The following is a 17,015-nucleotide window of genomic DNA, read 5'->3' as shown; positions in this document are numbered from 1 at the left end:
GCACTTTTTTTAGCTCTATTTTGACTCTTTTTTAACGCCGTTGGACAGTTCGAAAGTAATACCGAAGTATTTGTATACTTGTATATAGATAGAGCAACTAAGACGAATATATGAAGTCGCGAGTAGGACGCTTCGATCTCGAGAATAAACCGACATCAATAGCCTTTCATAAAGGCTATCTTGCCTTCATGTATTCGATTGTATAAAGCGAAATGAATTTATGAAGTCACGTGATAAACGCGGTTTAGTTCTTAACACCATAGGATCTTCTGAATCTGTCGTCGATCTTCTCCAAGTAGTAAGTTCCTGGCTTCAACTCATCGATAGATCCTTGTGGAGTGAAATCTTTCTTCAAATGAGCTTGTTCCCTCAAATGAATAGCTTTTTCGTAGTCTTCTGGTGATTCAGTCTTTCTATCCTTTAGCTTGTTGTCAAGGTCTAGTACACTAGCCATCTTGGATAGATCTCCGATAACCTTGCAGGAGAATAGTGAAGCGGCAAGACCGGAGCCGTAAGAGAAGAGACCCACACGCTTACCCTGTAATTTTTCGGAACCAACAAAGAATATTAAGGAAGCTAGCGCCGCGTAGACGGAAGCAGTGTACATGTTACCGGTGTTTGTTGGGACAATCAATGAAGGCTCAACTTTTTCTTTATGTAGGGCCTTTGAAGCATTGACAAAAGTTTTCTCGATGGACTTGTCAGCTAGGGATTTTTCGACGTCGACTGTGGCCAATTGGGCATCCACGGCAGGGTACAGAGATGGATCAGCTCTGAAATCGTTGTATACCAATCTACCGTAGGACTTGTTGACCAATTTACAGTTTGGAACGTGGAAGACGTTGTAGTCAAAATACTTGGCCACATTGACGGCTTCGGGACCAGCTGGTTCGGTAGCTAGACCCTTGGCAATGGCTTTACGCGAATAATTTTTGTAAACTTGATCTAGAGCCTTGACGTAACAAGCCAAGGAGAAATGACCATCAACGTATGGGTATTCACTTGTGAAATCTGGCTTGTAGAAATCATATGCGTTTTCCATGTAAGAACCCCTAACAGAGTCGAAAGCAATTGGAGCATCGGGACCGATCCATAGGGCAACAGTACCGGCACCACCAGTTGGTCTTGCTGGACCCTTGTCGTAAATGGCAATATCACCACAAACAACAATCGCATCACGTCCATCCCAAGCACTGGATTCAATCCAGTTCAAAGAATTGAACAGAGCATTGGTACCACCATAACATGCGTTTAAGGTATCGACACCTTCCAAATCGCTGTTACCATCAAACAATTGTGTCAACACAGATTTGATAGACTTGGATTTGTCGATCAATGATTCAGTACCGACTTCCAAACGACCAATGTGGTGTGGATCGATCGAATAGTTTTTCAAAAGTTTAGAACAGGCGGTCAAACACATAGAAGCAGTGTCTTCACGATCATCTACAAACGACATATTGGTTTGACCAAGACCAATGGTATACTTACCAGTGGAAACTCCATCGAATTTTTCCAATTCTCCTTCGTTCACACATCTGGAAGGAATGTAAACTTCGATACCCTTAATACCGACATTTTGAGGTCTGGTAGGATGGTCTAGAGTCTTTTGTTTTTTAGTTTCGGTCATTGTGGTTGGCTAGTGGTACTCAATTGATTACTGTTTAGAACTCAATTGAATCTGTGTGTCAACTTCTTATATCTACCCTGAGTGGTCGACTTTTCAGAGCGAGTGGCCTCTTTTCATGGGCAGCCGCTGCGCGTAGTTCGTTTCGTGTCCACTTAGAAAAAAAAAAGATAAAATGGCGAGTTTCAACCGTTTAGACACTTAAACGAGCTGGAACAATGAGCTAAACCGATGGCTCCGAGTATGCTTAAACCTAAAAAATCCGCGAAGCCGATGTGAGCGTGAGTTCACACGTTACTAAGATTTTTTGAAATGTAGCGAACTATTTCATCGTGCGTACATAAGGTTGGATGGTCTAGATCCAGTTGTCTACTCGTGACCTTTTTAATTTGGTCGGTCGTTTCAATTCTCAGATTATGGCTCTTTGGCGCACTGCCGGTGGCGTAGCGGTCTTTGCTAGTCTTCTTGGGTTCGATTCCTGTGAGATGCTAGTCTTTTGACTCTTTTCTTTAGCATGTGGTCCAGTGACAAAGAGTATAAGGGCCTATTCTTTCAGCTACACAGTACTAAGTTCTGCTCGAAGCCTTCATAAGCGTCAGGGTGATGAATTTAGCGGTGGAAGACAAGAGTAAGAAGGTTTCATTGATTACACTCCCGCCCGAAGTGCTCATCAGTATCTTTAGTCATGTCGATGAGAAAGATTTGTACGTTTTGCAACAAGTTTGCTCGTATTTTGCCTGCTTGATTAACGACGAGGAGTTGTGGAAGAATTTGTTTGTTTCCAGGATCCATACGTGCTATTTCCCATCATTTGCGCAGACCAACAAGTACAGTATAGAGTATTTGGAAAGACTACAGGGTTTAAGACAATGGAAACATAACAGAGCCATCAAGACGAAATACGTACTGTCTCCTTCTCCCAGATATCAGGTGCAGATAGAGCGGATTATCTTTGATTATCCACGTTGTGCGTGTTACAATGATGGTATCATCACTTTGGTACAACTTCATTCGAGAAGAAAGAAGGACAGACTTATCTATATTCCATGTACGACACCCCAGGGTTGTTCTACTATGAGTTTTAATATCAATGCGGCTGTTTTTGGGCGGTTTGATGGTAGAGTATTTGGAAAGTTGCTTAGCAACAAGTCTTATCTGACACCGGTTACAGAATTCGACTCGAGGCACTCTTCGTGTGTCACTGCAATCACGACATCTATATCGCAGGATTCCCTCGAAGACTGGTGTGTGAGTGGGTCTGAAAATGGTGAGTTGATCTGGTGGTGCGAAACTCACAAGGTCAAATCGCTGAAAATATCCAGCAAAGTCATACTGCATGTGGCTTTGTACAAGAATTGGACTATTGCCGCTGACAGCGAGAAATTCTATGTCATCAAGGATATGGAGGACGTTCATATTATTCCATTACCAAAGACGAAAAATACAGATGGATCAGATGTTCAGTTACAAGTGCAATTTTCAAAGATCGATTTCGGATCAATGTCCCTGATAGTAGCCGATACTCGACACCTGTTCGTCATTTCTTTCAATCCCGATTTGGATTTTGGCCGATCACGCACAATTTTGATTCCTGAAACAATAAGCAACCTGGAGATTGACCTGGCTACATGTAAGAGAGAGCAGAACAAAAGTCTAGCGGGTGAAGATGGTTGTTTTCTTGCTGTTATGACGATGGAAAATTCCATTAAGCTAATCAATGTAAGAGCACCGGGAAACACATTGATAATCGAAAACGAATTGAAATTTGATGAACAGGTTTACACTTGTCAAGTAAGCAACTTGGTTCTTGTATGTGCCCTGAGTGGCCAGTTGCAAGTGTATGACGCCGCTGGTGCAAGATTGATCAAGACTGTACAAAAGACAGATAAATACCCACAGCATTTGGCCATATCGCAGGGTAGAATGATTATTGCAAGTGGCAATCTTGTGCACTTCTTGCAATATATTTCGGATCCTTCACTTCTGAAAAAGCGTTCTGGTTCTGGAGGGCAGCGAGCACATGGTAACAAGTGGGATAAGCGGGTCAATGCAGAGTTGGCCATCTACGATGAAGAAGAATCACTGAGGAAGGAAAGAGCCTTGGAAAACGAAAGATTGATAGAAACTTATGGTGGCGATCTCAGTGATGACGAATTACAACTACGAATAGCATTAATGGAGTCAGAGTCCTCCCATTTCCCCAACTCTGCGCACCAAGCGGAGCAGTCTGGAGAAGAAGTTGACGACGATCTTGAGCGGGCCATTGAGGAATCTCGATTGGCCCAAGAAAATCAGCAATTTGTTGAAAGTTTTGCAGATGAAGATGATGAAGATTTCATCAGAGCTCTGGAGCAATCACGAGCAGATGAAGAGCATAATTCTCAGCGGATTCGTCGTTCCACTCCTCTGACGGATGTGGACGACTCTCGTCCTTTGGATCAGGCGATCGCGGGGAATGATGAGGATGACGAGGCACTTCGACTAGCTCTCGCCTTGTCGCTGAGCGAGGCAAATTAGAACTTCAAAAGTTTCTCACATCGCATCGAACATAACATAGAGATATATAGGCATTATGATGTAATTAATGTACAGTGGAAGCGTTCGCTTAGAAGACGAAGACTTGCTCATCTCCCTTGCAGTTTAGACCTGTGAATTTCCAACCGAGATCAGCGGCAAATCCAGTGACCATCTTGTTCATCGCTTCAGGACCACAAACTAGCAGGCGGTGTTCATCAGAGGGTTCGGGTAGATACGCTCTCATCAGTTCTTCAGTGACTAGGCCAATGGATCCCTCCCATTCACCCTTTGGTTGTCTTAATACATAATGAACTTCAAAGTTAGGAAAGTTTTCAGCCATCTCATCTAGCTCGTCCTTCAACAAAATATCATTTTCGGCTTCATTGGCATAGATCAAAGAAATTTTGGTTTCGTCCTCCGGGGTAGTCATGACCTCGTTCAACACTTGAAGTACAGGAGTGATACCTGAACCACCTGCAATAATCCCAATGGCTTTGGAAGAGTTAGGCTCATAGTTCAATGTGCCTACAGGTCCCATAAAATCGACGGTTTGGCCAGTACTCAAGCTTGCAAAGTATTTTGATACTTTGCCGTCCACGTAGGACTTGATCATGAGATCGAAATACCCTGGTGCATTCCGTGGCGAAATTGGCGAGTAGAATCTAATCTCATCATTGCCTTCAATAGGAACTTTCACCGCTAGGTGGCGGCCAGGTGCAAAATCCAAAGTTTCAAATGAGGTCTTGAGCTTGAAGCGATAGATGGCAGTGTTCTTTGAGACAACAGTTTGATCTTCCAACTCTAAAGATGTCCAACGTTCAGAAGAAATAGAGACGCTACGATTATACGCCCTATAGGCCCTGAATAGAAGGAATGATATAAACAGTGGCAACAGAATGAGAATTTTCTTTTCTCCAGAAAGGTACGTTGTTAGAGCTACACCAGCCACTAACAAACCGAAAGGGATATATATACCATGAATCGGATTATCTAGTATATTGGGCTCTTGTAATTGATCTGACATGTCTATAGTACTTCTCTAACTTGTATACACTGATGCGATGTGTATTAGTAAATCATTAAAATTTCAGCGAGCGCGAATCGACAACAAAAGTCATCAATCAGTTCTACAGAAAATAAAAAGTGGTTCTTGTACAGAACATCTATTCACAGGATTAATCCAGTTCCTCAAGATCAACGATACCATTACGAATGCACCAGTCCCTGTTCGCGACGAAAACGTTTTCAGGGTCCTGCTGCCTTCTAACCTTCTTGAAGCTCTCCAAGTCATCACCGTACCATTCCTTAATCTTCGTTGCCATACCTCTCATTTCGTAATCGGCATACTCAGAGTCCTTTTTGGATGCGTTTGGCGCCATTGACGTAGAACCAAGGAAGTTCTTAGCCCAATGAGGCTTCCCACCGGCAGCGGTCATAGTATCTTCAAAAATGTTGTACCATTTGCGAACTTGCGAATTGTAGCCAAATGGCCTGTACATCGTAGCGTTTATGTATAGGGTTAATTGGCTGTTAGTAACATCAGAAAGTGGTGTATATTTGTATTGAGGGGTTGTATCAAGGTAGGGACGCAAAACGTTACCAAAGACTGGGCCAGGGCTGCAGGCATTTCTATCTTTGGTACTAGGAGCCTTTGCAGGCAAGGTAGTGTTTGAGCAACGAATTTCCATTGGGACGTGAACATAGAAGTCCTTGTTCTGAGCAGCTTGTCTGATTGAGTGGTCTAGCGTGCGAAGAACTTCGATACCATTGTTCAACGGACAGGCCCACTCATCAACAAACTGCGAGAATAAACAATCCATGTTCAAACTGTCAATTGAGTTTGCGACTTCGACGTCACCACTACCCATGGTTTCAACCTTACCATATTGCCTATGGAAAACAAATCTTTCGACAGCAGGCGTCAATGGCCTGTATACTCTTGCCGACAGCCATAGAAGGCACTCGTAGAAGAATCTTCCAGCTGAACTTCCCCACCAGGATTTACGCGGGGTGGTACGAGCTTCTTCAGTCTTCAAACCTCTCCATAAAATACATTTACCAGTGTATGGGTACCACCACACCCTGATAAATTCTGAAGAAGTCCAGAGAGTGTCCCATTTGCTTAATAAATTCTCGAAATCTATCACTTCTTGAGTCGATTTTATATTGAACGCAGGCACAACCCGGATGGTGGCACGCACAATGACACCGATCTTACCTAACGAAAGCAGAGCTGCTCTGAATACATCGGGGTGGTTCTTTGAATCCAAAAAGACGATTTCTCCCTTACCATTAACAATGGTCAAGTTCACATACTGGGAGGAAACTAAGCCTTGGTAAGGAGAAGATCCATGCGTACCGGTAGCTATGATACCAGCAACACTTTGCTCTGAGATCGAGCCCAAGTTCTGAATCGCGTACCCCTTCTTGGCAACAACATCGCTTAAGGCGTAAACTCGCAAACCGGCATCAACAGTCACATCTGCATAATTTTCCTCTGGGTACTCCTTAAATTCGTGTACTTTATCCATTTTATCCAGATTCATGAGCCACTCGTTGGTCATACACATATCACTGGGCGAGTGACCTGAGCCGACTGTAACCAACGTCATCTTTTCATCTCTTGCTGCATTGACAATCTTGACAACTTCATCCACAGAAGTTGGCTGAAAATACAGCTGCGACTTGGCAGAATAAATCCCAGCCCAGTTCTTGAACACAAAGTTTCTACGCGGTGCCACGGCAAGTGACTGAACCAAACTCATTTCTTTGTGTTATCTCAGTGGTGGTCGAATTATTGTTCTGAAAGGAAATCTAATGGTATTTGACTCAGTAACAGCACCTTAGATAGAAACCTCGAAGGTGATGACTGTCGTGTGGTAATTTTTTTTTTTTTTCTACCAAAACCCTATCTACAGCCTCCTACTCATCTGTTTGCTTCAAGATGTTTTTCCTGAATCGTATATCTAATCAGATGGCTAAGCAACAACTGCCCTCGCGTGGACTGGTATAAGCGATTACTAAGCGTTGACATCAAGGTGATCACAGTTTTGAAAATATTCATTGCGCTCCTTCTCGCACCCTGAAAGAAGCATTGACAGCCATTGCTAGGAACATCAACTCCTCCTAAGTACGTCTAAAGTACCTAAACCTTTCCACCGCTTTGTTGCACTGAGTTGAGAGCACTCACTTGATGGGGTAGTGGATGTCGTTGAGTTGTAGTACTGGCTGGAGGGTTTTACGAGCTAACTCGCACGTAGCTTGCCAAGGGCGACACTATCTGGATGGTTCCGAGCCATCGCATAAGGACTGTACAACTCTCTTTGAGCTCTGTTGCTTGCAGATTGCACACGAATTGGTACGACAGGGAATCAACCTTCAAGAGAAGAAGTGTATAATTCAGCATCTGATTCGAGATGAAATGGTCTTGTGCGTGTGGCGATTTATTTGCCTTTTGGCAGGCGACAGCTTCAGTCTCTTCTGTCTGTTTCAGAGCTGTGAGATTAGTGGAGAAATTCTTAGGAAGCGACAGCCATATACATGTTATTCGCTGCCCCTAGATGTGGACTTGATTGGCAGTATAAGGCTTTTAAACGGCCTCAACAGCTCTTATAACTTCGAACACTTAACTGTACTAGAAATCTACCATCCCGTGAACAACCTCTCGCAAGTAACCAATCTACACTCCCTAGCTGCCCTGACAGTGATCAACCCTCTTCTTCACGAAATAGTGCGTTCTTGGCGTCGTTCATTGGCGGTTGATGGTACGCGTTGGCGGAATTTACGCCAACTAAGGCTACCTCAGCTTAAAAGTCCCATGTTGTTCTCTGAACTGCTAGAACTTGTTCCATCGTTGGCTGTACTGGAAGCAGGAATGGGACCGCAGGTTATAGACGAGATTCCGCAACTCTCAAGAATGGTTAAATATGTTGATGTTGGGCGACGAGATCGTATTCGCGATACAGAAAAAATAGCCGCTGACAAACTCGTTTTTGGTCTCAGCATTGGCTTCCCTCATGATTTTACAAGTGAGTCATATGTTTACAAACGTCAAATGGCCACCCAAAAGGCCTTTAAAGTGGTTCATGAAAAGTCGGTAATCAGGAGGCCTTTTAACAAGAGAATTAAGGCTAATACATCTGCAAAACAGTTCTTTGGATTTAGTTAATTCAAATTGCGAAGAGGATTAGTGGGGTATATGGGAATAATATAGAAAACATCTATTTAACAGTTTTCGACTATCGAATCAGATGTCTTGCTCATAATCTTGGTTTTGGTATCTTGATAGGTTTTTAAAATTCTTCATCAGCGTATGAATCTGCACCTACTTCAATGTAATCTCTCTCTAGGGCAGCCAAATCTTCTCTAGCTTCTGTAAATTCACCTTCTTCCATACCTTCACCCACATACCAGTGAACAAAGGCACGCTTGGCGTACATTAGATCGAATTTCCTATCGATTCGCTTCCATGCATCCGCAATAGCTGTTGTGTTGGACAACATACATACCGCTCTCTTGACCGATGTCAACTGAGAGTTAGGAATAGCAGTAGGTGGCTCGTAACAGATACCAATCTTGAAACCTGTGGGACACCAATCGACCATTTGCACTGTTTTCTTGTTCTTAACTTGCGAGACGGCAGTTTGTACATCTCTAGTGACCACATCTCCTCTGTATAACAAACAAGTAGCCATATATTTACCAGTTCTTGGATCACACTTAACCATTTGATTACCTGGTTCAAAACAAGCGTTCGTAATCTCTGAGACAGAGTTTGCTTCATGATAGGCCTTGTTTTTAGACAATATTGGTGCGTATGATACCAATGGGAAATGAATTCTTGGGTATGGAACCAAATTAGTTTGGAATTCATTTAGATCCACATTCAAAGAACCATCGAATCTCAAAGAAGCCGTTACAGAGGAAACCACTTGAGCAATTAAGTTATTCAAATTGGCAAAACTTGGTCTCGAGATGTCTAAACTCTTCTTACACATATCATAGATGGCTTCATTATCGACCATAAAAGTACAATCAGCGTGTTCCAAAGTAGTGTGGGTAGTCAACACAGTGTTGTAAGGTTCCACGACGGATGTGGACACCTGAGGAGCTGGATAAACGGCAAATTCAAGCTTGGATTTCTTACCGTAATCAATAGACAACTGCTCCAACAGTAGAGAACCTAGACCAGAACCTGTACCACCACCCAAAGAGTGCGTAAACAGGAAACCCTGTAATCCATCACACTGATCAGAGATCTTTCTGATTCTATCCAAGATTTCATCCAACAATTCTCTTCCCACAGTGTAGTGACCACGCGCATAGTTATTGGCCGCATCTTCCTTACCATTAATCAATTGTTCGGGATGGAAAAGGTCCTTGTAAGGACCCGTACGTACCTCGTCGATAACATTTGGTTCCAAATCCACGTACACTGCACGAGGCACGTATTTACCAGACCCGGTCTCGTAGAAAAAAGTAGAGAACCCTTCTTCACCACCCTTTGGTTTCGTAAGACCTTCCTGTAGATAACCATCTGGCCTAATACCGTGCTCTAGGGAGTATAATTCCCAGCAGGCATTTCCGATCTGACAACCAGCTTGACCAACTGCAAATAACCATTGTTAGTAAAACGCGTCTGAAATGGTATTTATTATACCTTGCATTGGACTAAATAGACATACCGTTGATACTGATAACCTCACGCATAGTTCACTCGTTGCTGTCGTAGCTAAAGAAGGCTATTAGATGATCAGATCTATAGGATCAACCTGCACACTTGATGAATCGTGCCTTGTTTGTTGTCTCAAGCCTTGGTGTTTACGTTTTGCCACAAAAAGTTCACCAAAAATGGTACCATCGCCGGGTAACAGGTATTGTCCGGTTCAACCCTGCTTGGCCGGACAAGTCAACTTCAAGATATAGTATAGCATAGTATAGCATAGTATAGCATAGTATAGCATAGTATAGCATAGTATAAGTAGCTATAGTATTAGGTATAGGCTTTTCATAATAATAGGTTAGGTTATTCTTTAATGTACAGAGTGTATTTATGACCATTGAGTGGACTCGATTAATAACGAGCGGTCTGATTACGATTATTAGTGAGATATTGGAAAATTGTTGAAAAATTTAATGCCAGATTAAACTTGCTCCAATTCGGTGGAATCGGCTGAAGTAGTGTTAGAGCCAGCAACGGCACCTCTGTAAGCAGATGGGTCGATTTCGTCGTGGTATTTCTCTGTAACTTCTTCCAAGGTCATTCTCTTAGTCTCTGGAATCAAGAACGATAGGAACAAACCGACAAGCATGAATAGAGCGAAAATTTCCATAACGTGAGGCAACCAACAGTTCTTCTTCTTACCATCTCTGGCACAGTTGTGATCGATCAAAGTACCCAAAGCGGTTTGAGCAATAATGGCACCAACCTTACCGGCAGCAGCAGAGATACCGTGAGCGGAGGATCTGTATCTGGTTGGGAAACATTCACCTGGGACAACAAAAGTAGTAGTGTTTGGACCAAAGTTTTGGAAAAATTGACAGACAACGTATATACCTAGCAAACCGTGGTCAGACAATCTGTGGTAAGCGAAACCAATGACACAGAACAAAACAGTCAAAATGAAGAAACCAAACAATTGGATTGGCTTTCTACCAATAGTATCCATGGTGAAAACAGAAACCCAGTAACCTGGCAAAGAACCGGCACAAATCAAAATCAAGTTACCAACAGCAGTGTTGTACAGCTTGGTGTAAATGTTCTCACTACCAGCGTAACCAATGGCTTGCAAGATAACAGCGGTGTTTAGACCCAAACCGTAAAAGGCAACATCCAAACAGAACCAAGAACCAGCAGTACCCAACAAGATTTTACCGTACTTCCATTGACCGAAATGTCTACAGAAATCCTTGAAAGAAGCCTTTGGAGCTTGAATATCAACAGCCTCGACAGCAGTTGGAGCTCTTTCTAGACGAGCCATTTGGTCCAAGTCAGCGTTACCGTGTTCACCAGAGACAAACTTGGAGATGTCAGCGGTACCCTTGTTCAGATCATTACTGATATCTAGAGTGTAACGTGGGGATTCTGGGATAGTCAATCTGAAATACAAGGCAACGGCACCTGGAACAGCACCCAAACCAATCAAAACTCTCCACATTTGATCACATGCCTTTTGACATTTGACACCACAGCTCTTACCATCCTTTGCGTCGATCAAGTCGTGCTTGTAACCAGCAACTAGAATCAAAGCGACAATACCGGCAGCAATTTGACCAAAAGCTTGGTTGGCGAAAACAGCCCCCATAATGGCACCTCTCCATTTGGTAGTAGAAAATTCAGATGTGATAATAGAAGACAATGGGTAGTCACCACCGATACCAATACCCATAATGATACGGTAAAAAGTCAAGACAGCGACAAAGTTGACACCTGGCGCATGACCAGCGGTACATTGCAAAATGGTAGCAGCAATCATAATGATCAATTCAACACCATAGATCTTCTTACGACCAATAATATCAGCCATCATACCAAAACCCAATTGACCAATAACAGTACCAACAGAAGTAGAAACCTTCAACAGAGTGTTGGAAGAACTTGGAATGTCACCTTCCCAGAAAACGTATGCCATCATAGCAATACCCAGATTAATGGAAAAGATATCGTAAGAATCAGTCAAGAAACCAACACCAGCGACCATGATCGCACGGACATGGTACCAACCAAAGTCAGCCTCATCGATTTTTTGCAAAGCCAATCTTCTTCTCTCCAATGGATCCTCGATATGAGCAAAATCATTGATAAAGTTATGGAAAGCAGCATTACCACCAACAGTCATGTTCTTTTCACGCACATCGTGCTGAATATCACCTTTCTTAATATCGCTCATTGTGCTAGTATTAGAGTGAATGCTTTAGTGAGTTTGCTCTGATCTCTTGACATTGACAGACAGATTATATTCCAACTGCCAAGCCATCCACCTTTATATGCCAAGAGCTATTGAATTATTATTCATTACCAAGAAAAAAATTTTACTGTCATCCATCACAACCTAACCAATTAATTACAATATAGTGCGATGAGCAACACTATAATAACGTTACTTAATTTGCCCAGATACCGCTGCAGCCAAAACACGTTTTGCCAAGAACGTGTGTTCGAGCCTATATTTAATATGGGAAAACAGCGTTTAATTACCCACGTTCCTGGCCGTCGCTTCTTTTCAACGGACCCTGGAATAACACGTGCGCTTCGGTTGCATGAGAAAAGAACAAATAAACTTACAATAGTTCTTAGTATTACTACTATTATACTTACTACTACGAGCCACTACGGGCCACTACGGGCCACTACGGCCTATTAGCTGTTAACTAGTACTTGTTATACACGATAAGTGCCGCTGCTAAGGCGCACAAAGCAGTGCATGTAAGCATAAATGTAGTTTGTTCTTCTTGGATCTTGGCGGCCACGAGGTCGTCGCAGCGGGTTCTTTCTTGTGTTCTTCTGTACACGGCAGTCTCCTGTGGAAGCACGTTTTGTGGCAATTGTTCCTGGTACATTTCTTCAATAAATTGTTCTATCTTGGCAACTTGGATGTTAATCTTAAGATAGTTGGGGTCCTGAACGGGTATTTGACGTTTGATTGCACGAAGGTGTCTTTGGAAGATCGCTACGCAGCCACGCAATGTCCGAGATTCTAGGATCAGCCGACACGTGGAGCCCTTGCGGATTTTAACGTTTCGATGCAGAACCTCTGGATTGTTGCACACTAGATCGAGTGTAGCAATTGCCATTACCTGTGGGATTGCGCAGAACTGAAAGCTTGATTGCTCGTGGACTGAGCTTAGGTAAGTGAGGACATCGGTCACGTGGGATAGGGCGTTTAGTACTAAGGCATTGATACATTGTAAGCCCTTAACGGTTTGGTCGGGTTTGGCAAGGTCCGGTAGGGACTTTGCGTATTGGGACCAGATTTCACGGGGCCAAAAAGATCTTTTGTCCTCGAGATCTTCCGCGTAGTCACGGATGATGTTGGTCTTTTGTAAAAAGAGACCCATACTTTCGTAGAGTTGTTCGTTGCCCTGGTACAAGTCCTTGGTACCGAACTGGGCGTGGACAATCATTTGGGTTAGTCCGTCTCCGACGAGACCGGCGACGTAGTGGCAGTAGAGATCATAGTCCTTGACGGTTTGCACACCGTTCAAATTGAAATTGTCATCGAGAATGTAATCGGCCATACCGTTGCCCATCTTGTGGGTGATTTCCTTGATGATGTTTTGGTATGCTGGTTTCAAAGCATGGTACTCTTTCAAGATACAAGGGAACTCGACAAGCACTGCACGATCTTTCTCGTTGGGTCCATTGCCATCGAAGGACCAGTCCAAAGTGTCTAGTTTAGAGTCAAATTCGCGTAACAATTTCACTTTTAGTTTTGGATCCAAAGTCATATCGTCCTCGACAGTGTCCAGAGCACGCAGAACAAGGTAGAACAACATGACGACGTTACGCAGCTCCGGGTGTAGTTCCATGATAACAGCAGCGAATGAACGGGAGGTCAGGGTTAATAGTTCATAACATCTTCTTAATTCTGGTGTTTTGGTAGTATCTGTAGCAGAGTTAAGTGGCTTACGGATATATTTCAGGATCAATGCAGCTTTTAGCTCATCAGGGTGAGCCAACAGCTCTAAGACTTTACTCATCGTGGTGTGGAAGGTCTAATTTTAACCAATTGGGTTGATCTTCATCGCTCAGGGTTAGTGATAACTTCACCAGTTGCAACTTTTAAGTGAAATTCTTGTCGTATAGCCGTCAGGCATGACCGGCATAGTACGAGGTCAAAGTAAGAGGAAGAGGAATGATGAGCACCTTCAGTTGAATCTTATGATTTTGCTGGCATCTTGATTCTGATTCTAGTTTGGATCTGGTATCCTAGTGCCATGTTGGAAGCTTCTGGCATGCGGTCTTACAATCGCGATTGACAAGTTGAAAGGATACCGAAAAGGTAAGGCTGCTCCTATGCAAAGGTCAAGGCTGATTACACGCTGAGCATACGGTGATTCCTTGTATGTTTGGCTTCAGGGTGAACTGATTATTTAGGTTTGCTGTGAGCTGCTGCGAGTTCCGAAATTTTATTCAACCCGAATACTATTAAATCTTTACAATGCCCTTGCCGACTAGCATTTCCATGTCTCTACACGCATGCCCCACTTGTCATTGCTAGTCTGTGCCAATGTGATTACTTCTGGATATGGCCACTCTTTTACTCGAGGTTTGTTTGTTGCCATGGTAATGTAGAGATATCTTTTCGATGAGCGAAAATCAACCCTCAACATTAGAGTTTACAAGAATGCGAAGATGAACATGAAAGCTTCATGCCACCTTCTCTTCTTGATTTGCCCGAAGCTGCAAGGTAGTTCTTACTTTTGAATAATCCAAGAAAGACATCAAATCATTCATGGAAGGCAACCTCCGACTTGCAGTCTTATCAATCTATATAACATCAACACTCACGTTGGACTAGATAATCGTACGGTTACTGGCGAAATCACAACTAGTTCAAAAACGGTTAGCTGCTGATATCAAACCTACATTTCGCTTGACCTGTCATTTAAGCATATGAATTATGAAAAGTTGGCCCTTTTGGTGAAACGGTCCTTCCTAAGGAGCTCCAAGAATTGTACGTCGCAAAACAGGACTCCCAGCCACAGGACCAACCAATGAAATAACAACTCGGAGTAGTTCTTCTTTCAGCGCGCTAATTGTGAAGGTCTACTTTCGGCCCAAATACTCTACCCAGCCACTAAGGATTACGCAGTCATATGCCGTTGTTCAAGTGATTTTGATCGGCAAAAGAAAGCCCTCTTTTTTCCCTGCTGTTAGCGCTACAGCAGCGTTCTCTTACCATATGCTATAATTGCCACGCTATAATTGCACCAGGAAAAAGGACTATTGGAAACAAGTTGAATGTGCCTTCTTGCGTCAATGCATGTGTGAACTCAAGTTTAGCTGATAATCAAATCATGTATCTACATATTTGTTTGTATAAAAGGTTAAACTTTGTCGCATCTCTTTTGACTGGACGGGACGGAAATAATACCTTCGGTCAACTAAACATGAAGATCATAAAAATGCATAATACTCTATATCATCCCATTCAACTTTTCTACTGCTTTATCAAGACTCTCTGTCGATAAGATCTCTATCTCAGCTGGCGTAAATTTGCCTAAGACATAGTCAGAGACCACAGCTGGGTCTCTTTCCTTTGGTCTTCCTATGCCAACGGCCAACCTGTAAAAATTTCCACTTCCAAGGCGATCATGTATGCTTTTCAAGCCATTGTGTCCCCTGAGACTGGTCCCCGGTTTCCTTAGCTGGACTTTTCCTAATGGAAGGCTTAATTCATCGTGCACAACAATGAATTTTATCTTATCACGGTTCGGCAGCTTCTTCCATAGCGGTAACACGGTTTTCCCACTCAAATTGATATAGTCGCCATCTGAACGTATCAGCAGTATATCTGAATTCACAGGTAAATACTTGGCTGCAGCGTTCGAACAGCTCTTGTAAGCTTTGTCGCCCACAAGGTGATTTTTCAACAGGTCCAAGAGCGCCAATCCGGCGTTATGTCTAGTGTTGAAATATTTGGGTTCTGGGTTCCCAATTCCTGTAATACATGTAGTTAATCCTCTTTTGAATACAGTAGAATGGTTAGCGGTCCTCAACATATCTTCTCATCTTTCTCCCGCTGGACCAGCTCGATATTTTCAGTGCGCTCAATATCTAAGCGAAACTAAACGTCATCTAACTGATAAAACTAACAACGGGTTGAATGACCTTCAATCAAGCCCAATAAAGCTTCCAATTGCTTCATACATATTAGCTTCATATGTCTACTAATAACAGGAAAAAATTGCTACTTATGGGCCGCTCTGGTTCCGGTAAGTCCTCTATGAGGTCCATTATCTTTAGCAACTACTCAGCTTTCGACACTAGACGTCTGGGGGCCACTATAGATGTCGAACATTCGCACCGTCGGTTTTTGGGCAATATGACATTAAACTTGTGGGATTGTGGTGGACAAGATGTGTTTATGGAAAACTACTTCACTAAGCAAAAGGACCATATCTTTCAAATGGTTCAAGTGCTAATCCACGTCTTCGATGTCGAGTCACAGGAAGTCATGAAAGATATCGAGATCTTTACAAGGGCGTTGAAACAATTAAAAAATTATTCCCCAGATGCCAAGATTTTTGTTCTATTGCATAAGATGGATTTAGTTCAATTAGATAAGCGGGAAGAACTATTCCAATTAATGATGAAAAAATTACAAGAAACTTCTTCAGAATATGGGTTCCCTGAACTTGTAGGATTCCCAACATCTATTTGGGATGAAAGTTTATACAAGGCATGGTCACAAATCGTGTGTTCGCTCATTCCAAATATGGCAATATACCAGGCCAACTTGAAAGAGTTGCAATCCGTCATGGACGCATGTGAGATCATACTATTTGAGAGGAGTACTTTTCTAGTCATAAGTTCCAGTAATGCGACAAATGGAGAATCCCTGGATCCAAAGCGATTCGAAAAGATATCAAATATTATGAAGAATTTCAAGCAAAGTTGTACCAAATTGAAGAGCGGTTTCAAAACACTGGTTATAAATGATAACATCTACGTGAGTGAATTATCATCAAATATGGTTTGTTTCATAGTACTCAACAACTCAGACGATTGTCAACAGATGGTCTTGGAAAACATCAAGAAGGCCAAACAATTTTTCCAGTGACTAGTACAACAAAAAAGTATGATAAATTTCTCTTACATACACTACTTTTGTTTAATAAATATACGAAAGCTCATTGACGTAATCTG

General features: G+C 42.6%; 10 protein-coding genes across 10 annotated transcripts; 3 read left to right on the top strand and 7 right to left on the bottom strand.

Moving 5' to 3' along the window:
- Positions 1-244: 244 nt before the first annotated feature.
- On the bottom strand, positions 245-1,630 carry ERG13 (hydroxymethylglutaryl-CoA synthase; the record flags this gene model as incomplete). Its single annotated transcript, XM_003679325.1, has 1 exon — positions 245-1,630. One exon carries the CDS (start codon positions 1,628-1,630, stop codon positions 245-247), a length of 1,386 nt encoding a protein of 461 aa, XP_003679373.1.
- A 600-nt stretch (positions 1,631-2,230) lies between these two features.
- Positions 2,231-4,144, top strand: UFO1 (SCF ubiquitin ligase complex subunit UFO1; the record flags this gene model as incomplete). The annotated part of the gene is made up of 1 exon (XM_003679324.1): positions 2,231-4,144. One exon carries the CDS (start codon positions 2,231-2,233, stop codon positions 4,142-4,144), a length of 1,914 nt encoding a protein of 637 aa, XP_003679372.1.
- An 88-nt stretch (positions 4,145-4,232) lies between these two features.
- On the bottom strand, positions 4,233-5,168 carry TDEL0B00310 (cytochrome b5 reductase family protein; the record flags this gene model as incomplete). The annotated part of the gene is made up of 1 exon (XM_003679323.1): positions 4,233-5,168. One exon carries the CDS (start codon positions 5,166-5,168, stop codon positions 4,233-4,235), a length of 936 nt encoding a protein of 311 aa, XP_003679371.1.
- A 151-nt stretch (positions 5,169-5,319) lies between these two features.
- On the bottom strand, positions 5,320-6,909 carry ALO1 (D-arabinono-1,4-lactone oxidase; the record flags this gene model as incomplete). The annotated part of the gene is made up of 1 exon (XM_003679322.1): positions 5,320-6,909. One exon carries the CDS (start codon positions 6,907-6,909, stop codon positions 5,320-5,322), a length of 1,590 nt encoding a protein of 529 aa, XP_003679370.1.
- A 440-nt stretch (positions 6,910-7,349) lies between these two features.
- On the top strand, positions 7,350-8,312 carry TDEL0B00290 (uncharacterized protein; the record flags this gene model as incomplete). Its single annotated transcript, XM_003679321.1, has 1 exon — positions 7,350-8,312. One exon carries the CDS (start codon positions 7,350-7,352, stop codon positions 8,310-8,312), a length of 963 nt encoding a protein of 320 aa, XP_003679369.1.
- A 124-nt stretch (positions 8,313-8,436) lies between these two features.
- TUB3 (alpha-tubulin TUB3) lies at positions 8,437-9,853 on the bottom strand (the record flags this gene model as incomplete). The annotated part of the gene is made up of 2 exons (XM_003679320.1): positions 8,437-9,752; positions 9,829-9,853. The coding sequence occupies 2 exons, from the start codon at positions 9,851-9,853 to the stop codon at positions 8,437-8,439; spliced, it is 1,341 nt and encodes a 446-aa protein (XP_003679368.1).
- A 434-nt stretch (positions 9,854-10,287) lies between these two features.
- Positions 10,288-12,033, bottom strand: PHO84 (phosphate transporter PHO84; the record flags this gene model as incomplete). Its single annotated transcript, XM_003679319.1, has 1 exon — positions 10,288-12,033. One exon carries the CDS (start codon positions 12,031-12,033, stop codon positions 10,288-10,290), a length of 1,746 nt encoding a protein of 581 aa, XP_003679367.1.
- A 481-nt stretch (positions 12,034-12,514) lies between these two features.
- On the bottom strand, positions 12,515-13,843 carry ERG9 (bifunctional farnesyl-diphosphate farnesyltransferase/squalene synthase; the record flags this gene model as incomplete). Its single annotated transcript, XM_003679318.1, has 1 exon — positions 12,515-13,843. The coding sequence occupies one exon, from the start codon at positions 13,841-13,843 to the stop codon at positions 12,515-12,517; it is 1,329 nt and encodes a 442-aa protein (XP_003679366.1).
- A 1,440-nt stretch (positions 13,844-15,283) lies between these two features.
- PTH1 (aminoacyl-tRNA hydrolase) lies at positions 15,284-15,868 on the bottom strand (the record flags this gene model as incomplete). The annotated part of the gene is made up of 1 exon (XM_003679317.1): positions 15,284-15,868. One exon carries the CDS (start codon positions 15,866-15,868, stop codon positions 15,284-15,286), a length of 585 nt encoding a protein of 194 aa, XP_003679365.1.
- Positions 15,869-16,029: 161 nt separating this feature from the next.
- Positions 16,030-16,929, top strand: GTR1 (Rag GTPase GTR1; the record flags this gene model as incomplete). The annotated part of the gene is made up of 1 exon (XM_003679316.1): positions 16,030-16,929. The coding sequence occupies one exon, from the start codon at positions 16,030-16,032 to the stop codon at positions 16,927-16,929; it is 900 nt and encodes a 299-aa protein (XP_003679364.1).
- Between the last annotated feature and the right edge of the window lie 86 nt (positions 16,930-17,015).

The sequence above is a fragment of the Torulaspora delbrueckii genome, chromosome 2 (assembly GCF_000243375.1).
Source record: "Torulaspora delbrueckii CBS 1146 chromosome 2, complete genome".
Lineage (NCBI taxonomy): Eukaryota > Fungi > Ascomycota > Saccharomycetes > Saccharomycetales > Saccharomycetaceae > Torulaspora > Torulaspora delbrueckii.
Note: the sequence above shows the minus strand (reverse complement) of the source record. Positions and strands in the feature narration are given on the sequence as shown.